Source organism: Semicossyphus pulcher, unplaced genomic scaffold (genome assembly GCF_022749685.1).
Source record: "Semicossyphus pulcher isolate SPU_LCO1_2020_fin unplaced genomic scaffold, fSemPul1.0.p SCAF_11, whole genome shotgun sequence".
NCBI lineage: Eukaryota > Metazoa > Chordata > Actinopteri > Labriformes > Labridae > Semicossyphus > Semicossyphus pulcher.
In genome coordinates this window covers 26,602,473-26,627,625 of record NW_027211615.1, presented here as the reverse complement: position 1 = coordinate 26,627,625, position 25,153 = coordinate 26,602,473, and the positions used below count along the sequence as shown (strand labels likewise).

General features: G+C 41.3%; 1 protein-coding gene across 7 annotated transcripts in view; it reads right to left on the bottom strand.

Moving 5' to 3' along the window:
* afdna (afadin, adherens junction formation factor a) overlaps nucleotides 1–25,153 on the bottom strand; it is a 122,146-nt gene that overhangs the window by 79,737 nt on the left and 17,256 nt on the right. For 6 of the 7 annotated variants that reach the window (XM_069657319.1, XM_069657321.1, XM_069657323.1 and 3 more), the window contains exons 2-5: nucleotides 3,967–4,162; nucleotides 3,759–3,871; nucleotides 3,102–3,259; nucleotides 2,723–2,883 (exon numbers count right to left, since the gene is read on the bottom strand). In XM_069657319.1, coding sequence (XP_069513420.1) covers nucleotides 2,723–2,883; nucleotides 3,102–3,259; nucleotides 3,759–3,871; nucleotides 3,967–4,162 — 628 coding nt within the window. The remainder of the gene's footprint in view (nucleotides 1–2,722; nucleotides 2,884–3,101; nucleotides 3,260–3,758; nucleotides 3,872–3,966; nucleotides 4,163–25,153) is intronic. The other variant, XM_069657326.1, reaches the window with a different exon arrangement.

Genomic DNA, 25,153 nt, shown 5'->3' with positions numbered 1-25,153 from the left:
TTACTAGCATACCCAAATTAGCTGGACTCCACTGTAGTTAAGTCAATCTTTTACAGTTACCATGGCGACAGCTCTGTGACATTCTGCGGTTTGTTCCCGAGTTATTTTCCCTCGTTTGGCACACTGATTCTGATGACCCAAACTGTCATCTACATACAGTACATGTTTCACATTTAAGTCAGAGTGTGTTACTCCTGGAAAGTGCTCAACACACTCACGCATTCACACAGTAATATATAATAAAAAATGAATAAAAAGTGTAAGCATGAAGTGATAAAAGTTATCCCTCCTTAAGATATTTTACATTACCACATAAAATATTGCATTTAATTGGAAATCTGAAGCTCTTAAATCTGTTTCCTTTAAAAGAAAAGTGCTACCTCTACCTGTAAGTGGGTGTAATACTCATAAAATGTCTTTAAAGCACCACACTTTCAGCCGGAGAAACACGTGGCCAAGAAACGGTGATGTGTCAACAAGAAATGATCACCTTCTTAAATCCCACAAGGGAGTCTTTAGCAAAGCAAAACAGGCTTTTCACCGGCATCACATAAACTGAGTTTGGTTAAAATAGCCTCCTCTCTCCTGGGACAACGTCATCGTCTGACCACAAGCCGTCCTGTCCCAGCCGGTGTGTGTGTGTGTGTGTGTGCGGACAGTGGTTAAAGCTGTTTTTAGAGTCGGTTCAGTGGTCCATCTGTCTGTCTGGCAGAGCGATTAGGTAATGCCTGAGTCACACTCTGAACCAGCCAGCATGTTTGTTTCAGTCACTCAACATGTCTTTTTGTGTATGTAAACATGTCGGCGTGGGACTTTCCAACAACATATGTCCACCCATGGAGCAGCTGATGGAGAATTATCTGCTATCTTATATAAACATAAAAAATATGAATATATCATTTCATATGTATAAGTCTCTCTACAGAACACCTCCACCAGCTGTTTCGTCCGCCCCCATCTTGCAGATTTCTCAGGCTCCGTCACACTGGATAAGGAGCGGCAGTGAACTGTGATTTTCAGGCCGCGCTGCAGATTTTCCTCAAAGGTTCACGTCAGGTTTTCGTTAAGCCTCACACTTGTTTCCGAGGCCGGTCCTGCTCTTTCTTCGGCTCTGAGATTTGGGTCACTGTCATTTGGAAAGGTGAATCTCTGCAGGATGTCCTGTTCACTCCGGGAGCAGGTTTTTATATTTGGCTCTGTTTATCTTTCCCTCCATCCTTTTCAGGTTTTTAAAGTTCCTTCTGCTGCTGTGAGGTGTCTCTGTGTATTCCATCAGCGCTGTGCTACATATGAGGAAAGGTATTAGCCAGGTGAGGTGTGCTACTTGCTTTTGCCAGGTTCTTCACTCAGACATAAGTTGTAATCATTTCAGAAATTGCCTTAATAATTTAGCCTGATGTGTTTATGCCTGCCAAGTGCACAAACCACATCACATGACCACCTGCCTAATATTGTGCAGGCCACCTAAACAGCCCTGACCCGTTGAGGCATGGACTCTGCTAGACCTCTAGAGGTGTGCTGAGGTATCTGGCACTAAGACCTTTTGACTACACAGACCAGACTGCAGCTTCAATATTTCTGACGGACCGCACAACACGCACAAGGGATTTGGAGCATTTGCATTCCCAGTGGCAATGAAACCTTGTTTTATGTAGCTGTCGTCATATTTTCAGTTGAATTTTCCTTTTTTTCTTCTTTGTGTCTCTATTATCTTCACTTTCCGTGTGCCTTTTCTCAGCAGCCCGAGTAAAAAAAACTTCTGTTCCTCCATTTTTTCTCTCACTAGCTAGCTATTAACTGAACATGACTGCACCCACACCTCTGACCCACGTACGTATGTGCCAGAGACATAAATGTTTTAATTGTCATGTTTAAACTTTTACTTACATCTGTGTATTTGAACATTCTAAATGTTTCCTTGTGATATGTTGTTAAAAATGTTGCCATTTCCAGGGAAACACAATGCAGTCAGTATAGGAGACGGCCCGGTATTAAACGACCCAAAACCCAGTACCAGTCCACGGCTCGGTGGTTGGGAACCCCTGCTTTAAGTCCTTTAAGTTGCGAGGTGGGGCCTCCATTGATCGGACTTGTTTGTCCAGCACATCCCGCAAATGCTCGATTGGATTGAGAAGAGGCCAAGTCAACACCTTGAACTCGTCGTTCCTCAAACCATTCCTGAACCATGTTTGCAGTGTGGCAGGGCGCATTATCCTGCTGAAAGAGGCCATTAGGGAATACTGTTTCCATGAAGGGGTAAACTTGGTCTGCAGCAATGTTTAGGTAGGTGCTAGTGTCAAAGTAACATCCATATAAATGGCAGGACCCAACGTTTCCCAGCAGAACTTTGTCCAAAGCATCACACTGCCTCCGCCGGCTCGCCTTCTTCCCACAGTGCATCCTGGTGCCATGTCTTCCCCGGGTACGAGGCGCACACGCACGCGGCCATCCACACGATGTAAAAGAAAACGTGATTCATCAGACCAGGCCTCCTTCTTCCATTTATAATGAATTCAGTCGAGCTCCTGGGAGTTGCTCTGTGCTCCAGCAGATCCTCAACACCTTTATATCTCAGAGGACTTTATTCTAACAACCCAAGTGAGCTATGAGACCTATGAGTCTATGAACTGAGCATTATTGGCTCAAAATGTGTGTGGAAGGAAGAGGTCTGGATACACCAGTAAACACGATGTGCGTTTCATTAGGCGTTCAGTTTACGTACCTGAGTCTGGCCTCCCGTCGCTGCTCATGAACTCCTGCATGCGTTTCTCCAGTTTCTGCTGGCGTCTCCTCTTCATCACCACCTCTGGGTTGGAGATTGTCCGTGTAAAGCTGGTCTCAGGCATGTCCTTGTACACCTCTGCTGCCAGACGACTGTTTTCACTAAAACACAAAATGAGGGAATGATGAACGACCAGGAGGAGACAGAAAAAGTAAGAAGACTGATGGGGAAAGACAAAGGTCAAACCACTATTCTTTCCTCTTCTGTGCTTTTCTTGGCATTGGAAAAAAAACTCAGATTCTCTCCAAGGACTGAGAGGATGTAAGGGCAGGACAGTAAGATGGATGACTGTGCGTGTGCAAGAGTGTGTTTGCGTTACCCGTCCTCCCGGTTGAGCGCCTGCTCGTCTCCGTCAGGGATCCGGGCGAACTCCTTCTCCCTCTTCTTTTCCTTCTTCTTCTCCTTCTTGGACAAAGTTCTCTTGAAGTTCTGGATCACTCCGTCCTTCTCCTTCTCTGGGCCATTACTCTGACTCTTCTGGGAGAAAAGGAAGAAGAGTTAACAAGGCCCTTTAAGAGACCACGAGGAAAAGCTCCCTACAGTTTGAATGGTGTATTCACTTTTAATAAAGAAATAAACATATAATTAAGGACAAATCCTCCCCCACAACCCACAAAGTTTGACCAAGCCAGGGTCCATGAAATGATGTCATTTAGCTTAGAAAGCTTTTTGACAGAGCAAAGATTAAATAAAAGGACAAATTATGGTCAAAATAAGTGCATTTGTTTTATAAAAATATTGCTAGAATGGATTTATCTGTATCTTAAGCATAATTAGAGAAGTTGCAACTTGAAGGACCACATATTCAAATAACTGGCTGCAAAATGAAGTCTAATCTGAGACTAAAGGTTGTTTTCTTCCATAGCTGATGGATAAATGAATGGATGGATAAATGACTGGATGAGTCAGCTCACAAGCAAACCAACTGGTTAATAGTCAAACAGGTTAACAAACAAAAAAAGAAAGATCGGCTGACCTTGGGAAGGATGTCATTCTCGTTCTTCAGGACAAAGCGCCCTTCTCTGTCGTCTTTGTTCCAGTTGAGCTGAACAACAAGAGGCTTCTCGTCCAGGTCCAGCTGACGCTCTTCTAACACACACAGAGAAACACAAGTTCACCTCAAGAGTCAAATCTTTGTTTTTCCTAACATCACTTTGGCTCGGTTCTGTGATGATGGGACTCACCGCCACTGACGTGGACCTCGTACAGGGAGTATTTTGGCGAGGAGAGCATCCTCATGTCGGGCCTGAACTTCTCCGCTAACGTCTCGATGACGTCCTGCGTTGTCGCCGTGCTGGACACTCTGATGCACTTTGTGGCAAAGTTACCGGCAACCCGGTCCTGGAAGTAGAACCGCATCACGCCATGGAACTCCAAGTCCTGTTCAAGACACAGAGCGAGCCAGAGAGTTTATAACTGTGCATATTACACAAACTGTTAAATGGAAGTGGGTGGGTCAACTGCAGAAACACAGTATGTTTAGTATCATGTTAACATGCAAAGTATAACCCATTTATAGTGAATGTGTAAGGATTTAAAGAAGAGAAGCAAGAGAAGAAGCAGTTATTTCAAGCCAACGTATTTGATTGCTCCTGATTCATTATTATAATATTATACTTGGGATGTAAATCAAGACTCGGTTCCCCTTAGGAATGGTTTGAAATTGTCAGATGCATCTAATCATGTGCCTCCAAACTTCTTAATTCCTCCCTATTGATGTTGCCTTGCAAAACTACGACGTAAAATTAATGGTCTATGTTAAAAAGCAGATGCAAGGAGTGCTACATGGGTGTGAAAAAAGGTGGGGGGAAAAAGGTGTCGCTGGTGCTCTTCAGTGTGGGCTTCCAAGTTTAAAAGATCTGAGGCACTTAGAGGGCCAATGATGCATTGTAAAAACATGCCTACACGTTTCATCAGGGCGAGTACTTCCTTAGATGTTTTCAGTAACTAATGGTCTACGCCTGTGGTTCTCTCTGTGCTTTTATTTTGAAAGGGATGGGTTTCCTTTGACGTGCGTGCAGTAGTAGTGTATTCACACTCCATGTATCCACTGATTGGGTTATCCCGGCTACATTTAGCTATTTATATTTACATTCCTGAAACTTGACGAGCCCTACAGTAGTTGCAATTCAGAAATCTGGGTCGCGATTTGTCATTAAGGAGGTGGTGGTGGGTTCTGAGGCTAGACCACCTGAGAACCACTGGTCTACATGACTCGAAACTGGCTACAAGACGGAGTCATGGCGGAGACTTTTGAAGAAAAAAAACTGCGTTTCATTTCAGGAAGAAAAATAACAACAATAGTGGCAACGTATTTAAAATGATCAACTACAAGAGTGAAAACATCAACAATACACTAAAACATATTTCTGCGAAAAATAGGTTTTAAATTCCAAGAATGATTTTGCCACAAATCTGATAATACCATGAGAGCCACACACACAGGCTTAGCATTTCTGTGCTTCTCACAGAAGGTGCCCTGTGATTTTTTCACATGTTCAAATGTTAAGAAGCGAACATGTTGTTCGGAACCGGTTCTCAATCAAATAGTGAAGCTTCTGCACACTCGAGTCGTTCATGCTTTTTTTACTTTAACTGTGGTCAGACTGCTGACGCTAAAAACCTGTGGGAAACTAGAAAATTGATCATGAATCAAAGAAAATAAGAAAAGTCTATAATGGCACTGGTGTCCATACATGTTATTAATTCCCTAAGCAGACATTATCAATGTACAAGGACGGCAGTAAGGTAACTGTGCAGCAGCAGAGTTGTCCAGAGTTTAGGGAGGATGGACCGGCTGAGAGCCAGTGAGCGCAGGTTGTGTGACGACAGTAAAAGAAGGTTGACGCTGACAAACCTCATACACACCAACTTATGTGCACTGCAACCACCTTCAATAACACTACTTGTTAAAAAGAAACTGGATTTGTGATTAATTCCTAAATAATATTTATTAACTTTCATTGAAAGAGCTCTGTATGTTGTATAACTTTCAGTGAATCTACTTAGGTTTAAAAGCTGCTTCTGTTTGAGGGAAATTGAAATTTACCTCATGATTTGTACCAAATGACTTAATTCTTTCCAGGAAACTTCCTAACTTCCTGAACTGTATTAATGTGTTAGCTTTCTTATCTCCATCTCATCGTGTGGTGCTAGTGTAAGGAAACCTCTCCCTCTTTCACACACACTCACACACACTCACAAGCTCAAACAAAGCCAGTGCCAAATCTGGATGTGTAAGCAGCAGCACGCTGAAACAGACACCGGGGGCTATCTGTACTTTATTTATTACCTACATATTGACATTTCCCCTCTCCACAGTCTACTATAGAACAAGAAGGTTTTAGACATACACACACTCACCCAGACAGTATCATACGTAACACAGTGCTGACACAGCAAGCAGAGCTTGCAGCCCTGTGTGTGTATGCGCATTTTATTGAGGTTCAGTGGAGGAAATGGCCTCATAGTTCATTTTCAGTGCCATTAAAAATGTCTTAGACGGCCTTAGATCTTCGCGGGAGCTTGTGGACATTAAAAGCCAAGTATGTGCTCTTCATCTAGTATCAAAATTAATAAATGACACAATCGCCCTCTCAGCAAAAAAAAAAACAAATTTAAAGTGGCCCGGTGGGACCACAGTGAGGTCAAAGACTTTACTATCACAGTAATATAAAAACAACCATGTAAAACACAGTAACAATATAAGGGTACATGACACTTTAGAGCTTAGATACTTGGTATGGAATTAAATAAACAAATCTCTACAATTAACCCAAAAAATGAGCACACCAGGCTCACAGCAGAATAGACAGCAGGGTTATTTTACAGATTGTATTCATGTATTTCTGTCCATTACACAGACTATATAAAAGTGAAGCCAATGTGGAAGTGCCTTTACCTGAATTCTAATGGCAGAAGTTTGATTGTATAGAAGTCTATCTGAACGTGACACTACTTCCCAGTTGATTTATTAACTCAGTAAACATTTCCCAAATTATTTTTTGATCTCAATCTTTAGTTTAAAGTCTTCTTCAATCCAGCATGATGAACATTTTTTAGATTATGATCCCATTTAGAGTCAAACAGATGATAAAGCAGGGTACGCTTAAGGGCGTGGCTACCTTGGGAATGACAAGTTGCAACCACAGTGGTCTCATAATCAGGGTGGAGGCGTAGCAATGCGTGTTAACCTTTTGTTTGAATATGGTGAGTTCCTGCTCCAAAAAAAACCAAGGTGGCATCGACCACAATACCAAACTCAAGGCTACAAACTGGTAATCCAAATACGTATTTACTGTATTCATATGGTCATAATTGTATCTATTTACACAAGGTATAGGATAGAATACGATAGATTATATATACTTTGAATGATCTGAATGATCTTTTTGGTGATTTAGTGGATCCGTTTTCAGGTACTTCCTTTTCCCAACTATCAAAGGGATCAATGATTATGGAGAGCTACTGTATGTATGTATGAGTTTTTGAGCTTGTGTTGATTGTTGTGTGATGTGTTGATAGGTGATTTTTGTTGTACTGAGAGTATGAGGATTATGGATGGATCTTATCCATCCTGATGAAATGTTGGTAAGGAAATAATGGAGACCCCAGGAAGGGTAGCTACTGTTTATTAAGACAGAAGCTAATGGGGTCCTTAATAAATTAACACACATAAACCTCTGACATCATGCTCACGGTAGGAAGCATAAATGCTGTTATCAAAAGGATAATGTCATATTGCTATGCTTCAGTTTGCATCCTTATTATTCACAAACTGAAAAAAGAATGGATGTTGAAAATCTGGAGGGACATTGGTAAGGGGTGAGAATTGCAGGGTAACCCACGATACAATCCACAACAGGCAAGGCAAGGCAAGTGTATTTATATAGCACATTTCAGCAACAAAAGAGCGCCATTTATTAGTAAATTTAAATATCGATATTTGCCTAGCCTATCAATAATTGTATTGCAGGAGTCAGCACAACGATATGTATTGCTGTATCAGTATTTTGTACCACCCCCAGACATTGGGACATATTACAAAGTAAAACAACATATTGAATAACCTATGAACTATCGTTAGACAACAACTGACACATATGAACACTTCCCAACTAATATTAGCATTTAAAGCTATTACAGGATAAGCTATTAAAAGGTAAAAGGATGGATAGTCTAAGGTCCATGCCCTGAAGGGATTATAAAGTAATAACTTTACTGGAACTAATAATTCTGGAAGAGTTTTACTTTAATAAAAAAATGGTTGAAATGTTAAAATGTCATAAAACTTCATTCTTGTTCGTGATGTGAGAAGGGGATGTTGCGGCCTCAGAAGTGATTGTGGGAAAAGGCCTGATTGTGGTTCTTTAAAATGGAGGTATTTCCCCTGTATGGACGCCAACAAAGACATTTCAATTTGTATTAAAAAGGAGGCCAGCTTTTCAGAAAGATATTCAACTGGCTAAACGACTTTCTACTTTCGCAGATCGAGTGAAAGCATCTGTGTGCGTGCGTGTAACCTGCAGCTCTGATTCAGAGGTGTGAGCAGGGTGATTTAAGGCAAAGGTATAAACCAGATTAATTCTGCACTGATAAAAGTCTGTTTTTGGCCTTCAACGCTCACACAGTTAAGAGAGGATGGTAAGAGGATGTGGGGGCAGACTGATTTATAAATGTGGGCAGAAAGAGGAGGGAGAAAATGTAAGAAAGAGGAGGGAGAGACTCTCACACATCACCTCCCCCTTTCCCCTTTCCCATCTTTGATAGAGAAACAGTCCTGCAGAGTGGAAACCCTGTGCATAGTTTCGATAGGGAAGGGTGGAGCCGGGGAATGTGTGTGTGTGAGAGGGAGAGTTGTGATTTACTGCTGGAATGTGGGTCATTGAGGGTTGCCGTTGTCAAGCTTGTGTAACTGTTACTGTGGAGACACTAGTCCACTTATGGTCCAAACAAAGCCCAGCAAAGCGCCAGCAGTGGGTAATAAACACACTGCCCAGTACAACCACAGTCCCGCTGTAGGCCACTGGGAATGGACAAGTACAACCACATGTAGTTCAAAGTCCAGCGCAGGAGTCATACTCCCCTATGCCTCCAGGATGTGGTACAGTCCAACAGAGACAGAGCCACGCCTCCAGGTTATGGTCCATAACCACGCCCACATGTTCATGGCAATGGTTCAGCTTTACACATTACAGACCATTGCCAGCTCAAGAAACTCCTTCTCTGTGACACGGCCCAGTCCTACACTTTATCTATCACATCCTCGGCAAAAGAATGGACCAACTGTATCATGTTGCTAAACCATCATATATCCTCACCATGGTCCAATCCTTCACTTCCATACCTTTCAACCATGAGTCAGTCTTATAAATCCACCAGCAGGTAACAGTCCCATTCTAACAAAATTACAAATAATATAAGTCCAGTACTATAGCCATACATTCACTGCTACAGACCTTAGGTTTTGGACCACACTCCTATCCATCTGCCCATAGACCATTGCCAGCTCAGGAAACTCCTTACCTTCTTTGTTTAAGTCTTACACTCCAATACATCTAGAAAATGGTCCGTCCATCTTTAATATTTATTTCATAGGCCAAAGTCCAAAGAAGAACCATCATATATCCTGGCCATGGTCGAATTGTACCCTCCTATTCGTCAAGACCATGTGTGAGTCTTAAAAATCCATCTGTAACAGTCAATTTCTAACAATAATAAAGACAACTTTAATGGAGTTTAAGTCCAGTACTATAGCCATACATTCACTGCTACAGACCCTAAGTTATGGGCCAAACTCCCGCCCATATGTTGATGGCAATGGTCCAGATTTACACTCACATATTTACAGACCATTGCCAGCTCAGGAAACTCCTTACTTTAATGCCTTGGTTGAGTCCTACACTCGTATCTATCCAGAAAATGGTCTGATCCATCTTTAATATTTATTTCATAGGCTAAATTCCAAAGAAGAACCATCATATGCTGGCCATGGTCCAATCCAACACTCCCATACCCCAGACTTATACATTTATTTGTAACAGTCCATTTGTAACGAAAATACAGACAAATTTACTGGAGCTCCGGTCCAGTACAAGTACCATATTCTCCCAGGACATGGTACGCTCCATGGTCAACTCCTACAACTCCATCACCAGACAATGGAACAGTCCTGTTCCTTTCTTCTACAAGGTCCATTGTCCAGTCCAATAAATCAAAATTTCTAGGCCATGTGAGTTCCTCATAAGATGTACACATTCAACATAATTCGATGCATAATGTGACTATAACTGCTGTACAATATCACCCAAGTTAGGCAATTACATGCACAAATCTCTGGTCTTAATTATCTGTATAATTAAGACCCCATCTATTTGAATACAACAGAAAAACAGTGTTAAATAATGGATCGTAGGACTTCTATCGTGGTCATTAATGAACCACCAGACTTTCCTTCCATGAAACTAGCTCCATTCATTTCCTGTTTTATACCTTATCAGTACTTCACCTATGATGAAATGCATTTAAGATTTAGCTTCGTCAAAGCAGTGTTCCCTTGTCTGAAATGTTCTATTAGTGTAACCTTTCGCTTTGAAAACAGTGAATCATTATGTAATCTTCAACAACAAAGCCACACCTATTTTAGGCTTCACAGTCAATTCCACCACGATAATGTCAACTGACAAGGCCGCGCGGGTGAATCATGGGAAGTGTTTAATTTTCTACTCTCAATAAGTCACAACTGTTTACGGATTAACAACCTTTAGCACGAGGCCTCCACAGCATATTTGAATGAATACCAGACAAACAAAGAGTAACAAATAGTGTGAAGGGTGTGACTCGTCTTTACAGCATATGTTGTACAACTCATTTCAAACACAGCACATAAGCTGCTGAGACTTGAAGGCCCGGGGTCTTGTAATATTTTTCTTTTTTATTTGTAGAGAGGAGCTCAAACCAATTAAAGAATAAAAAAGGGGCCAAAGAACAAATTAGTTGAACATTAAGGACACAACCCTGACCCCAGGCAGCATTTTTAGCAGCTTGTATAATTAAAGCACATTTGAGCGTGTCAGCTAAACGCTCACAACTGCAAAATGTAAAAATGTTAGGGCAAAACAAGTACAAACTGTTCAGTTTATCCTCGATGCAGCTTTCATTCTAATAATCCCTAACAGCTTTTTTTATTTCCCAAACAGCACACAGGCGGGGAGGAAATGCTAATGCAGCAATATGTCACCGAACAACAAACCCGGATAAGACCTGCTACACGCTGTCTGTCACATATTCCAGTCTAGTCCAGGCACAGAGGTATCAGCCGAGGTTTAGGGAAGTCTTTGATGTAGGACTACTTCTGTCATAAGAGGAATGTGTGTATGTTATGGGCCTACATGCTTTGTATGTGAAAACATCTGCCTCCAACCCTGAGGCTAATTGACTAAGGTGTTGTAGCTACCTAATATAATACTTTAGGGTTGTGTGTATATGTGTGCACTAATCCTTCTCCCTCCTCGTTAAGCAAGGCAGAGGCATAACCAAAGGAATTCACACACATACACACACACACACACACACCGAGCGAGCGTAAGCTAAGATATGTGAGTGATACCTGTGACTAAACTTGTAAGACAGGACTATTTATGACACACACACAAAGTAGGGCAACTCTGCAGATAGTGGTTATCACTTAGATAAAGCTATTTGAGTAAGGGAGAGAGAAAGTGTGTTTGCTTCTTTAAGAATGTGCTTCCAAGATTGTGACACACAGAAGACCTTAGCCTTGACGTATATCCACATAAATATCGATAAGTGAGGCCTAGTAGTAAAGTAATGCCAAAGATATGCTTAAGTTGTCCATCTCTTATCTGTTTATTTTCCAATAGTTAAGAGTCCAACTGAGTACATATGTCAGTTCTGACTCTTCAAAATACAAACTTAAAGGATCCTTAAAAAAGAATATTATAATATTAGCATCTTGTTATAAACTTTGGTACATTGTGTTTACTTCAAATCCCCCTTTTACCATTTTTAAGTAGCATAATAAATAGTTATAAACACACTTTATTACATGGATGTGTCAAATACTTGATTCTGATTGGTTAATCACAGCATTCCGAGATCTGCTATTTCTGGATAACAGACCGTTGCTATGAAGAACAGCCCGTTGTTAGGGATTCGGCTCCAATCACACAATCTGGAGGACTAACTAATCGTATCAATCTGCCCTCTTCATCGGAGATGTTACATTGCTTAAAAGTGTTCATATACCTGCCAGCAATTACATTCAGGTACAGTACATGATAAATAATGTATTCAATACTTGTATACTGCCTCCTAATGTTAAATAGGGGGACTTAAACGTACTGAAAAACTAATGGCATCACTGTTCTTTATGTTTGCATCACATACATGTGTCGATTGAACATCCTATCACTAATAAAACGTATGTAGCACTGTGTATCTTATCTAGAACTTTTCCTCTGTATACTCTGAATACAAGTAAAATTATAGCTATAAGTTAATATAGCAATATACTATAAGTTGCTTAATCGCATAATTAATTAAACACATCTTTAAAGACGGTATAACAGTTATTGTTAATTTAAATTCTGAATAACTGCGATTGTGAAATCCCAAATGACTTCTCTTTTATGAACTTTAAAAAGACAAAAACACTTTCATCTCAAAATACACTCGCAACCTAAGTTACTACACACTCACCTAAAAATGTTGATTCTAAATCCATTTAATACAACACACACACACACAGACTCTTAGTGAAGTAAGAGTGCAGGGATGGCACTCGACATGAGAGATAACCCCGACCCATCACACTCTCTGACTAACACCTCAGAGTCAAAGGTCTCCCTGCAGAGAGGTCAAAGGCCACGTCTGTGTTCCTAAGAGAAAGTGAGATGACTTCACTCACTGGCTGTAAAAAACAGATCCCACCTGGTGCCTGTCTCTCATGTGTGTGTATGAGTGTGAGTGTGTGTGTGCGTGTGCGTGTGCGCGTGTGTGAGTGTGTGTGAGACTGCAGTTTTCCTGCCTGTAAACCAGAAAAGTATGTTTTAATGCATTAACAAAAAAAACACAATAAAAACAAACTCTTTCAGATTTAAATTTTATCAACAACACTATAGAGTATTTGTTTGAATATTAACTCCAGTATTATCACCTCTTCCTGTGTTTTCACTGGGTAACTTCACACCTCTGAACAGTGGAATGTCAGTATGTAAACAGACACAGGAAGGAACTGGAAATGGTATTAGACTCCCATTGAGAATCTGTCACATAAATCACTTTGGTGATCATGTACACGCTGCATTAAACATCTTGAATTTCTTCAGCTTCCTTCCTTATTGTCTAAAGTGAGAAATAGATGGAGCTCAAGTTACAGCAAGAGAAAACTGTACATCTGGAGAGTTTGTTTTGATGCTCCAAATGCAAATAAATTAAACACAAAGTGGAAATTAAGATAAACTTTAAATTCAACAGTAGTATGAGTATAGCAGCACTATCATACATGAGGTTTGAGGAATATGTAAGCTTGCATGTACTGTACACCAGGATGGGCAACATAACTAAATGCAGAGTGAGATGATACTTTTCTCAACTCTTTTCGCTGGCCGTTCAATGCAAATTCGCTTGCAGGCATTTAAATAAATTGATAAGCAAAAGAAAAACAGTTTCACACTCTTGGCTCCAGTAAAAGTTGAGTAAACAGCAGAACCTCATTCCCTTTCTTTTTACACTGAGCTGGGCTGTCTTTGTTGAAAAGAACAACATTTTGGGATGGTTAAAATATGCTCCTAGGGGACCTTTACAGGCGACACTCACGGATCACGTGGAAGGTATTCTTTTTATATATTTTAAACCATTGACAAACAAACATGGGGGGCTTATTTCTGTTGCTGCAGCATGTATTAGTTTCAGGGCATCAGGTAGTAGTTTTAAGAAGCTGAAAGCAATGACAACAGTCCCAGAAGGGGAAAAGAGGACACACGCAACAGGAGAAATCGTCTCCTGTTTTAAGCCCTTTTCACAAATGCACTCCCGATCATTTCCAGAACATTTCAAAAGCCAGAACCTCCCAAATCTCTTCATCTCTCCGATTTGCAGACATCGTTGCTACTGTCATCTTGTAAATGATCCTGCTTCTTCAACCTCAGATGTTTTGTAATCATCCTGTTATGTATGGCTCTTGCAGTTTTGCAGCGGTTGCATGATCATCATCAATCCATCCAATTGCTCACAGTGAATGTTCCTGGCTATTACCTGCTGTGTTCAACCATCAGATCAACCTGACTTCTTGCGGACATTTTACTAGGAAGCTTGCAGGAAAATGCATAAAGTCGGGGTGAAAAATGTGGCCATTTGTGTTCACACATGCAGCCCACCTGGACAATGTCAGGAATCTGTTTTAAGGACTGCAGTGCATGTGTGTAATGCCGGGATCAGACTACACAATATTTTTGTCTTTCACGATGGTCACCATGTCAGATTCATCAGTCAGAGGGGCATAAAGTCACGCCGTGTCTACTGGCAACGCCGACCAATCGCCGTTCACGAGCCTGCACTAGTGCATAGGTCATCAGGGAGGGCGGGACAAGAAATTGTCAATCATACATTTACGCGTCAAAGCACTCTGCATCCTATTTGTCGTAGGAGATGTCAAACTAGGAAGAAAAATACAAAAAATGCTAGACTTCTGATCGGGGTGTCGTGGAGCGTCCCAGACGCAGCATCACCATTCTTCAGTTATGTAACACTACACGTCCGTTCATCGTTCTCAACTTTCATAATCAAGCCTGAGGCTGAAAATGTGTTGGCCACGACGAAATCGTGTAAAAAATCCACCTGAATTTGTGTAGTCTGATCCCAGCATAAGGGGCTTTACTTAGCCTCCATACGTATAATAGTAAACATCGCTAATATACCCTTCAAACACATGCTGTGGTCCTTGTGGTCGGCTTCTTGAAGTTATATTGCCTGACCCCCATCGAAACATGCTGTGGCACCCTTCTATACGGAGCCACGGTTTCTTTATGTCAAGCTTTTTAATTTTAGCAACAGTAGCCTATACTGTGCATTATACAGCAGCTGTGATTCAGTCACAGATGTCACTACTTATGTCCAGGTACTGTAGTGTTAGTGAAATACAGTAAAGATAATGGGATCCAGACTAGCATGGAGAAACATCAACAACCACCGGAATGTGTTTGCAAGAAAGGGGAAATATTTATTCAAGCTTCGGAAGTAAACAGAAGACAAATAAACGCTGCCTGAGGAGGAGCATCAAACTCAAAACATGTCACAGCCTCTCTTATGTTCCTCTTTGTGCTCTTTGTTGTCCTTTGTGCCGTGCAAGCCAGTTTCCAGTTGTGTTGTTTCAAAGTTAGTATTTATGAGTGTTGCAAAGGCGATTTCAAAATGCTGCGGTGGATCTCTGCAACTGAATATCTTCCACAAACACGGCGGGCGCTACCACAGTTCACTGACACTTTCAACCTTTGTTTTCTTTTGGAGCTAAACAACCACAAACAGGACCAAAAACAACTATATTCTACAGATCAACAACCTTAATTTAACCCCGATATGCTTGTTAGGAGCACTTCATCGCATACAGTTATCACTCCACAGTAATCAGTCACCATCCCCACACTCTCCATCATGTCTCTCTCACTCTCATATCTTTCTCCCACATCTCCTCTTCACTCTCCGCCTTACACGTAAAAGCAGCAAGCCTCCAAAGCCGTTTTTAAACCTTTGCTGCATACACACAGCTTGAGTGTATTTATGTGTGTGTGAGAAAGTGGGCGAGATGTGGGTAGGGGGTTATCAGGTGTTCAGGAAACTAACCAGAGCTCCATTCCTGAGCACGTAAACCACTTTTTTAGCCTCCAGTATGACGCAGCTGTGCTGAGGCTGAGCAAATCTACACGTCTGAGTGAACTGTGTTACAAAAGAAAGATACTATATGTTTTTAGGATTAGGTGTGCACCATTCACAACTGTTGAAAACGACTACATAGCCCTGTCTTTCAATATGTTCTCACACAAGTCATACAAAATCAGTCTACAGAGGCAAACACAAAGCTGCAAACGGCATACAGAATAAATTTACAGTGATCAAATTATTTTATACAACCAGCACACAAGCAGCAAATAGTAGGGAACAGTAATAATCAACACCGACTCAACTAGCTCCACAACTTAACTGAAACTGGACTTTTGTTGCCAAGCAACCGAAACATTCTCCTGCACTCTGTCTGCAGGTTACCACAGATCAGCTGTTTTTATCATATCGTATATTTAGCTGTATGTTTTAATTTATGATCAACCAGTGAAATAGGAGTCTGCTGTGTGATTCAGATGTATTAAAGTAGACATACACGGTCGGCTGTGATGTTAAGTAAGAGTATTCAGAACACCCGGGGCCTGTTTCACAAAGATGTTATAGACCGGTCTCTAGTGTTAGGCCAGTCTGAATATTGCTCATAGATTAGTCTAATGCAAGTTAGGCTGTTTCACAAAAGTAATGACTAATTTCAAAGCAAGAAAATTAAACACCTTACCCCCAGGCTAACTCGGCTCAAAGACCCATGTTACCATGGTAACAATCCGTGAGACCTGCTGACCAGTAGCACCAAATTTTGAACGCCTTAGATGGTCCTTTCAATGGTGGGATTAACACTGTTTACTGTTGCTGCAATTTTTTCAATATCAGGTTTTTTGTTGTTGTTACACTCTGGGCTGATTTTTCCAAGTAAAACGCCCTTAAAACTGTTGAAATCCTCCAGTAGACAAACATTTTCTGCTGGGATAAACAGACTTGAGCGTTTAGATGCAGTTACTCGGTCAGCCATTTTCTTTGTTTTGAAAAAAAGTCTTAATTTACCCAGAATTCAATGCACCATAGTCCTGCTTAAAATAGTCAAGAACTAAACTGCTTTGTGAAACAGATGAATTTAGACGTCTATCTGAAGTCTGACTATTTGTTATATCTAAGCCAGCCAGAGTCTATCTTTGTGAAACCGGCCCCTGACTGAGGCGGAGTGATACACAGAGTAAAAAGTCCCAGTGATGTTGTTCTCTATGTCAGCACTCATGGAATGCCTCTTGTCCAATCAGAAGGAGTTATATATCTTGTGAGTTTTATTAATCAGGTACTGTTGTGACAAAGACAATTTAAAAGAGCTGATTTGTTTAAATGCTTAGTTTTACAACAGGTACACAGAAACAAATGTTTAATCTCTCTTCTGCCTGTCAATTAGAAAAGAAAGAACATTTACGCTGAAAATAGTGACTTTTGATGGAGGTATGCTTCATGAATAAGGCAGGCCTTAGGACCTCTATCCCTATGTTGTATACATCTTATTTAACTGTGCTTCCTTTTGTGTGTGTATGCATGCAATTGTTACATCCAAAACAAGCTCCCTCCGGCACTATTTTGCAAGGGCACAGTCGCTGCATCCTGTGATTGTCAATGGTTTAAAGAAATGCAAACAACCTAGAGACCCTTTCTGTAGATATTGATAGGAAATGAAAGCATAGACAGACACGCCACAAAGACCCCCAGCTGTGATCAAACCCAGTATGTTGCAGTTATTAAGTTAAGAAGTCGCCTTCGGCACTATGACGGCACAGCAAACATTCCCTTAAAACTTAAATGGTTGAATCTCGTAACAACCTAAAGGCCTCTTGTCACCTCAACTCTGTCAACTAGAACACACCAATAATTTCCACCACGGCGACTCTACCACTCTATATGCAAAGTTTAAAATAACATGAGGTACTTAAACACACTAAGATTGACACCGTCTTCCTTCATTGCACATCTGCAACAGAGAGAAGCAGCATGCATGCATTCAACCTGAATAGCGAGGGAGAAGTTCACTGGCCTGAGATGGAAACACAATATGAAAACAAGCTAAGTCAATAAAATGTTTCCTGTTACACAGTCGAGGCGCTCTTGGATAAACCAGCAATCTTTGGGCAGGATTTCACTCTCCTTTTGACTTTTTGGATGTAGCTTCGGTCAGATTTTCTCTTCTCAGGAGGAAATTGGAAATACAACTAATCGCTAAGTTTAAGTGAGCCGTTGTAGCCCCCAAACACCAGTGCCTCTGGGAAATATAAGTCCCACTTTGGCTGGTTTGAAGCTAAGCCGTTGTTCTGCTTAATACCAAAACAACGGCAGCTCTATTTCCCACCGAATTTATGTTGTTTACCAACACAGAGATTTCACTCGCACTTCTACAGCAGCCTTGTGGTTAATTAGAGACCAAAATTGGCAAACCATAAAAAGGTGAAACCCTAGTTTCCTTGGAGACACTTGAATTTTTTTGGCATTGAAAAGATGAATTTTAAGAGAAGGGAGGAGAGGAGCTTTCTGGATGATGGCGAGAATAGATTCCAGCTGCTGTGCGTCATCTTATTCTCCTCCACACACACACACACACACACACACGAACATGAGCCTAATAAAATGAACTGAGTTCCTGAGTCAATATTGTTGCAGCCCCACCTGCAGTAACATGGGGGGATTCCTCTCTAAGCCCCTGTCTGAGGTCACCCGGACCGAGGTGGGATGAGTTTCCCCCTCCCTACCTCAGATCCCAGCAGAGACGTTTCAAAGACATCAGAAGCACCGACAGACTGAGAGACAGAAAGAGGTGGAGGAGGAGGAGGAGTAGGAGGAGGAGGCGGAGAGGGGTGAAGACAAAGAATCCCATCATGAAGCATGAGGCAGGAGAATTACTTTCCTCTGCCTTTAAATAGCCAAAGGATGCAGCGAGGCTCACGGCTCTGTAACCACAATATCAAATGTCTCACTGGTACTTGCGGTTGCAGATGTATCACAAGAAACTCAAATCCTCCTCCTGTCTTAGTCTTGTTTTAGATTTTTTAAAAAACAGAATAGAAAGCTACAGTAAAGATGTAAAGTGATCAGTGTTGTTCAGCGTTTCAAAAGGTTTACAAAAATGTAATCAAAACCCTTTTAAATTAAGTTTACAATCAACAAAATACACTTCCAGGAGAAAATCCATTACTGTGTGGGGAAGCTTTGAAGCCAATATTTAATGGTTTTAAAGCTTTTTATGCAAATGATGACCTTGAAAAATCCTTGAATTTTAACAAGACTGTTTCAATTTTTCCACAAGTTTGCATATATCCCTGAAAAACTTTGCTTTTAATGGCAGTGCAGATTGTTCACCAGTCTAAAAATAGAAAAAAGGACATGTTTTACCACATACATTTGAGATTATCAGTGTATGGATGCAATGATCCAATTTGCAAGGTTGTCATCGGTGTAGATAGTCACTTTAATAAGTGTATTAGTTGTTGGAAAATGTGACAGATCGAGTGTCCCAGCGTGTCTACTCAGCACATCACATTTATTCAACTAAAACAAACCTCACGCTCACAGCAATCACTGGCCTTATGTTACCTTATATAAAATCTAATGATGCAAGATAAGGAGTCTTTATTGTACTGTAATAATTACCTGCCTATCATGGATAATCATTTCCTTAAAGGTAGTCCATGACCTGTAGTTAATACACATCTGAGGTTAAGAACACTTCATATTAAGTGAACAAAGATGGATGATGAGCTACATCAGGTCAAATTCTATGCTTCTCTTTTCTAAGTATTGTTAACAAAGTCAGAGAGGCTAATTATCTGCAGTGTTGTTGTGCAAGCTCACACTTAAAAATAGCAAGATTAAAATTAACTAGTTCACATTCATTCATGTTTTTAATTTAGCTGCACAGAACTACTCCTTCAGTAGAAGTAATGATTTCTTCTCGTCATCATTTACTCGCAGATATTCCCCAATGTCTGGCCGTAAGCTTCAACTGGATGTGCCGTTTCAAATTCGTTGCTGATGTGACTGTTGTTCGGTTTACTTTTCTCAAACCTGTCGTGCACAGTTCGCATAAAAATGTGAGATTGTTCCCGTTGGAATCTGCACTGATTTCTTCATAAAACTGCTTCACGTGTTTATAAGAACTGACTTCAGCAGTAGCGGTAGCTGCATCATCTGAATTGCTAGCAGCATTAGCCGTGCCGGATGCATGCTGGGTGCCGTAAAACACATAGCTCGGACACTCTCAGCACCTCTTGGAAGGTGAGTGGCCGTTCCCTGTCTCCAGAGCGAACTGAGCTCACGTTCTCATTCAAGAGCTGCAAATTGATTCATTCATTTCTCCGTTCCCCAAAAATATGAGCACGTTCAATGAACGCGCTCGTTTGGCACGTTCAGGCACAACACTAATTAATTGATGGCTTAATTTCTTATTTACTCATTCATCCTTGAGTAATCCTACATCATACATATGAAACAACATATACACTGATGTCGTTATTAACCAATATAATAATAACAATTAATATGATAAGATAGGGATACATTTTTGCTACATATTAGCCTCATTAAAATTAGCCAACATCTTCAATGCAGAGAACAAAATTGAGGATAAATGTATTTGTATTTATTACACTGGCATTTCAATCGTTATCTAATGAAAAAAAAAAAAGTTATAATGGCAGAAAACTAAAATGTGCTCGAAAGATAAACAACACAGTTCAATCTCTGACTGCCAAATTGGATCTTGGGATATGAGAAATTCTTTCAATCATGCAGTAAACAGCGAGGTTATTCTATCCGAGGCATTTTCAGGTATTTTATCAGAGGAACAGATGAGAGGAAACCTTGAGGTGTAGTTGATTTATTGCTGACCTTTTCAACTGTCTGCAGGGAGACATGTAATCAGAACGAAACCAACAGTCACGCCACACACACACGCCCAGTCTACGGGAACTTTTGACCAAAGCAAGGAGGCAAATTTTATAATATTACAACAGATTCCTGTCTTGTAATTGAATCTTGGAGTCAAAAAACCAACATGATGACGGTATCAATCTGGAATGACCCTGAATTTCCTGCAGAGCAGCAACAACCTGAACCAGCAGGAAAAACAAAGGAGGCAGCAGCGGAGGCCTGTTGTCCTGAATGAATGAAAACACTAAATGCACACATCTCCTCTGTGGCTGCAAAGAAAAGCCTCTTTGTTTCAGGTGAGTTTCTGCTTCGGTATCGAGCCGGCCAGCTCCCCAAACTCTCCCCCCCCACCCCACTTGTCCGTCCAGCTCGCCCCGTCATCCTGACAGAGTGAGGCATTGTGGGAAGGTAGGGCATAAATCGTCTGGACCCGGTGGTGACGCCTGGCCACAAATCAGACCTGCTCGTTGCCTCAACGCCTCCATAAGCAACCCACAGGGATCAAGGCTGGCAGATACTGCACGACCACTGGGAGGAAAACACTGTGTGGAAGTGTGTCTGTGTGTGTGTGTGTGTGTGAGTGGGAGGTAATTGCCCATGACAAGGCCGTTAAAGCCTGATGAGTTTGTGTCCAACAGTCATTCCTATACACACATCGCCAGACGCAGAGTAAACCCCAAAGGTGATAGGAGACATGATGTATGGCTGACATGGCTGTCAACTGCACGAACAGTGTCACTTACCATGTTTCATTACCTAAGAACAACTTCTTACACACCCCTCGTCTCCTTGTTATTCATCACTCACATCCACCATCCAAAATTAGGCTTGAAAAAATCCTCTAAAAACAACAATCAGACATGAACTAGATTGGACAGTAAGGAAGTAAGTCTTGTTTGAGCTGTCAATCACAGCATGATTCAAACTCCTGCTGCTCTTTGTTCGGGTACATTGAAGGGCATCGGGACAGCAGTTGTGGGGCCCACCACATTTTCATCGTGCAGAATACTGATGGGAACGTGTCCGTCTATACTTGAGCTATGATTGGACGCACACACAAAAACTCTGTTAATAAGCAGAGGCCCGGGCTGTTTACGATAACAGAGAGGCAATTGTTCCCAAATAAACATCACTGTTCAGCTGAGAGTCAAAAACAAAACTGCATGGCTCTGCTATTCCAAGTTGGCTGTGCAGAAATACAGACTCTGCGGGTGCCTTCGAAAAGTCCTTGTCCATAAAATCTGAGTAGTTTTTTTCGGTTGTGCAAATTTCTTAGACTAAAAAAAGAAGGCTATTTAAGGGTTATCTCATTTCGTACTCTCTTCCACACAGAAAAATGCATCACGAATCAATAAAGGACTCGAGAAAGAGCCGTAACTCTAAGCAGAAATGATAATGGCACTTTTATCAATAAAATCTTATTCAGTTCCCATCCCTGAGCAACATACCGATGAGTACGATAGTATATTGTCCCTAAAGGGACATTTTCCTTGGGTAATAGTGGGACATACAGCTGCATGTACTTCATGCAATACATACTAACAAAACAGCACACTCATTCAGGCTGAAGGACGACACAGCGAAAACAAAAAGGATATGAAAAGTATTGCAAAACTTCTGTGTGGTTTCAGTCCCGTGTCCACTAACGGCGGTTTTTGCACTTGCAGCGCCCACAACCTCAATTTCAGAGCGCTTCTCCCCGTCGCTTACTGTTGCTAGGTTACAAAGGTTGTCTGGCGGCACTTCCGCTTCCCTTGGTAGTGACCGTAAAGCCTGTTTTAAATCGCTCTGTATTCTTAATATTTGCTTTTATTCAAGGAAATTTTGCAGAAAGAAAACATAAAAACAATCGAGAGGAATCGTGTCCTGACGTTAGCAGCAGCTCTACACCTGGGAAAAGGATTAGCTTCTCCTCCGCCATTGTTGTTGACAAAGATGATTTCAGAAGCCCCGCCCCTTCAGTTGAACTACTTTCAACTGAGAGTGCTGTGAGCACGGCAACAAAAGACAGCCGACGTTTTTGCGTGAGGACAGTGAGCGCTGAAAACACTTAACATTATTGGTTTTGTATAGAAAAGATGTGTTGCCAGCGCAAAAAAACCCCGCTGTTTGTGAACACAGGCCCTAAAGTTGTAAATACTTGTGTGACAACACAATAATGCATATGGAACTAGAGCTGGGGAAATGCAATGCAAGTATCCTGATTTTATCAAAACCAGACAGGACAACATGGAGGAAGTTATGTTTGAAATAACAGACCAGGCAACAGGGAGACGTCTTACTAAAATATGATAAAATATACTTATAAAATTAGGGAAAATTAGGAGTCAAGATTTCTTCAAAGCAAAAATATCTTCAAATTCCTGCCAGAATGCTAGAAGAATCTATATATAGTATCCTTTGGGCATTAAAGGGGGTAAAAATTCAAAATAAATTGACTACTGGCCAGAAGTGAACACAAAAATATCAGCATATGTTCGTAACAGCCCACACAAAGTGATATCAGCCTGACTCCAGTGGAAATGTACAAACCAGAGTCACAAACTAGCTGCATAATGAGAGGAAGCGTTCACTTCTGCTCCATTTACTGATATTTTCGCTCTCATTCTCAGTGAGTATAAAAGAAGGGAGAGAAAGAAGAGAGAGAATAGAGACTTCAGAAAAGGCCGGAAAGGTCACACATGCTTCTGGGCGTGTTCGTGTGCATCTCCGTGCGTGTATGTACAAGACAGATCAATAACAGTCTGCAGTGGTTTACAGTGGGGGCTGGTTAAACACGGCACCTTGTGATCGGGGCTATGGAGTTACACACAAACATGCGTGCACACACTCGAGCGTGAGCACAAGCGTGACCTTAGCAGGCGTTTTTGAAGGTCCCAACGTGCAGAGAATGGAGAAGCACCCTTAAGAATGCAGTGTGCACGCAAGCACGCACACACAAACGAACTCGGGATGAGGCGCTGAATTATGCAGGTCCGCCCACCTCTCTCTCTCTCTCTCCCTCTCCTCCTCCTCTCTCTCAGCCTTGGAGTGACTTTGGTGCAAAACATGAGGGAGGGGGAAGTAATGGCAAACTATCAGACTGACCAACCAGTCAAAGAGTAATCCAGCTGATGAACCGACTCACTCAGGATGTCTGCAGGTCCACAAGAAGCCTTAATAAGTCCCTTTTTTGATTACCTGCAGTATACCCAAGGCCTCAGCAGTAATTAACTGCTGTGTAATGTAGCCTTTAAAGCCTTATTCACACAGGGCCAGCATTATCTGGGGGTCCTTTTATGATTTTTAATAAGCACAGAGGTCGCCTGTGGGTCTAATCCTGTGAGAATCTGCCATGTCGGTAATCTGCAAAGTAACAATTCCAGTGCAAATAAGCTCCAATTTAGAGGTCATCGGATAACATTAATCCAATGATGTGGCTTCCGGTTTTCTGTGTGTTTTTCACCTCACTCTGACGTGGAGAGCTGTTAAAGCTGCAGGGACAATTGTTAGTGAGCGCTCTGACAGTACGTTGGGTACAAACTCTGGAGAATCATTTAGCTAACCAATTTAAAGAATTGAACTGGAATGAAACACAGGTTTGTTCATACAAGGTTTATTTGCTCACTTGAGTTTTTTACATATATTATGTGGGGCTTTAACCATAAGTCGGCTTCATGGCAGCTATTCTGGTCATCAATTATTAGACATTTTTAATGCAATAGTGGCAGAAAATGCTGTTTTCATCCTCTCAAATATGGAGTCTCCCTGCTTTTCTCAGTTTTATATCACATCAAACTGAACATCCTTGGGTTTTGGATTGTTGCTCAGACAAAACTAGATATTTAGAGACATCAACTTGGACTTTGAGAAATGGGGGCGGATATTTTTCAGTTTTTTCTGACATTTTTAGACCAAATCACTAGTCAATTAATGGACTTTACTTAAATGGTAAATGGACTGTAATTATATAGCGCTCTTCTAGTCTTCAGACCACTCTACATGTCACATTCACCCTTACACACACACACATTCACACACCGATGGCAAAGGCCCAAGCGCCAATCTCCAATCAGTATCTAGGCACATTCATACCTGATAGCTATGCCTTCAGGAGCAACTTGGGGTTGAGTGTCTTGCTGTAACAGACAGGGATCGAACCCCCAACTTTCAGACCGAGAGACAACCGACTCCACCACTGAGCCAAAGCAACCCCAATTAATCTTGAACATAATCAGTATTTGAAGTCCTATAGTTTTGGCCAAAGCATATTCGATCTAATAACTACAGGTAAAAACAAGACCATAATAACCAGGTAAACTCCATTTGCTAAAGACATGGGTGTACTTGAAAGCCCCGGAAGAAGCGAGAAACAGCATCATGTTCAGACTGTACAGTTAAATTTGGTTTTGTAACAGGTCAAGAAAGTGCTACAGGGCTTCAACTAGAACCAGTTCTCTTAAAGAGTTCTTGAATTGATGGTCTCAGTCTTGGTTACACTTGGTTAATAGACAGAACATTCATACTTAAACAAAGACAAATCCTTTAACAACAGCAGGTTTTTATCCACTTCCAATAGGTGCTTCCCCTAAAGACCAACAGCCG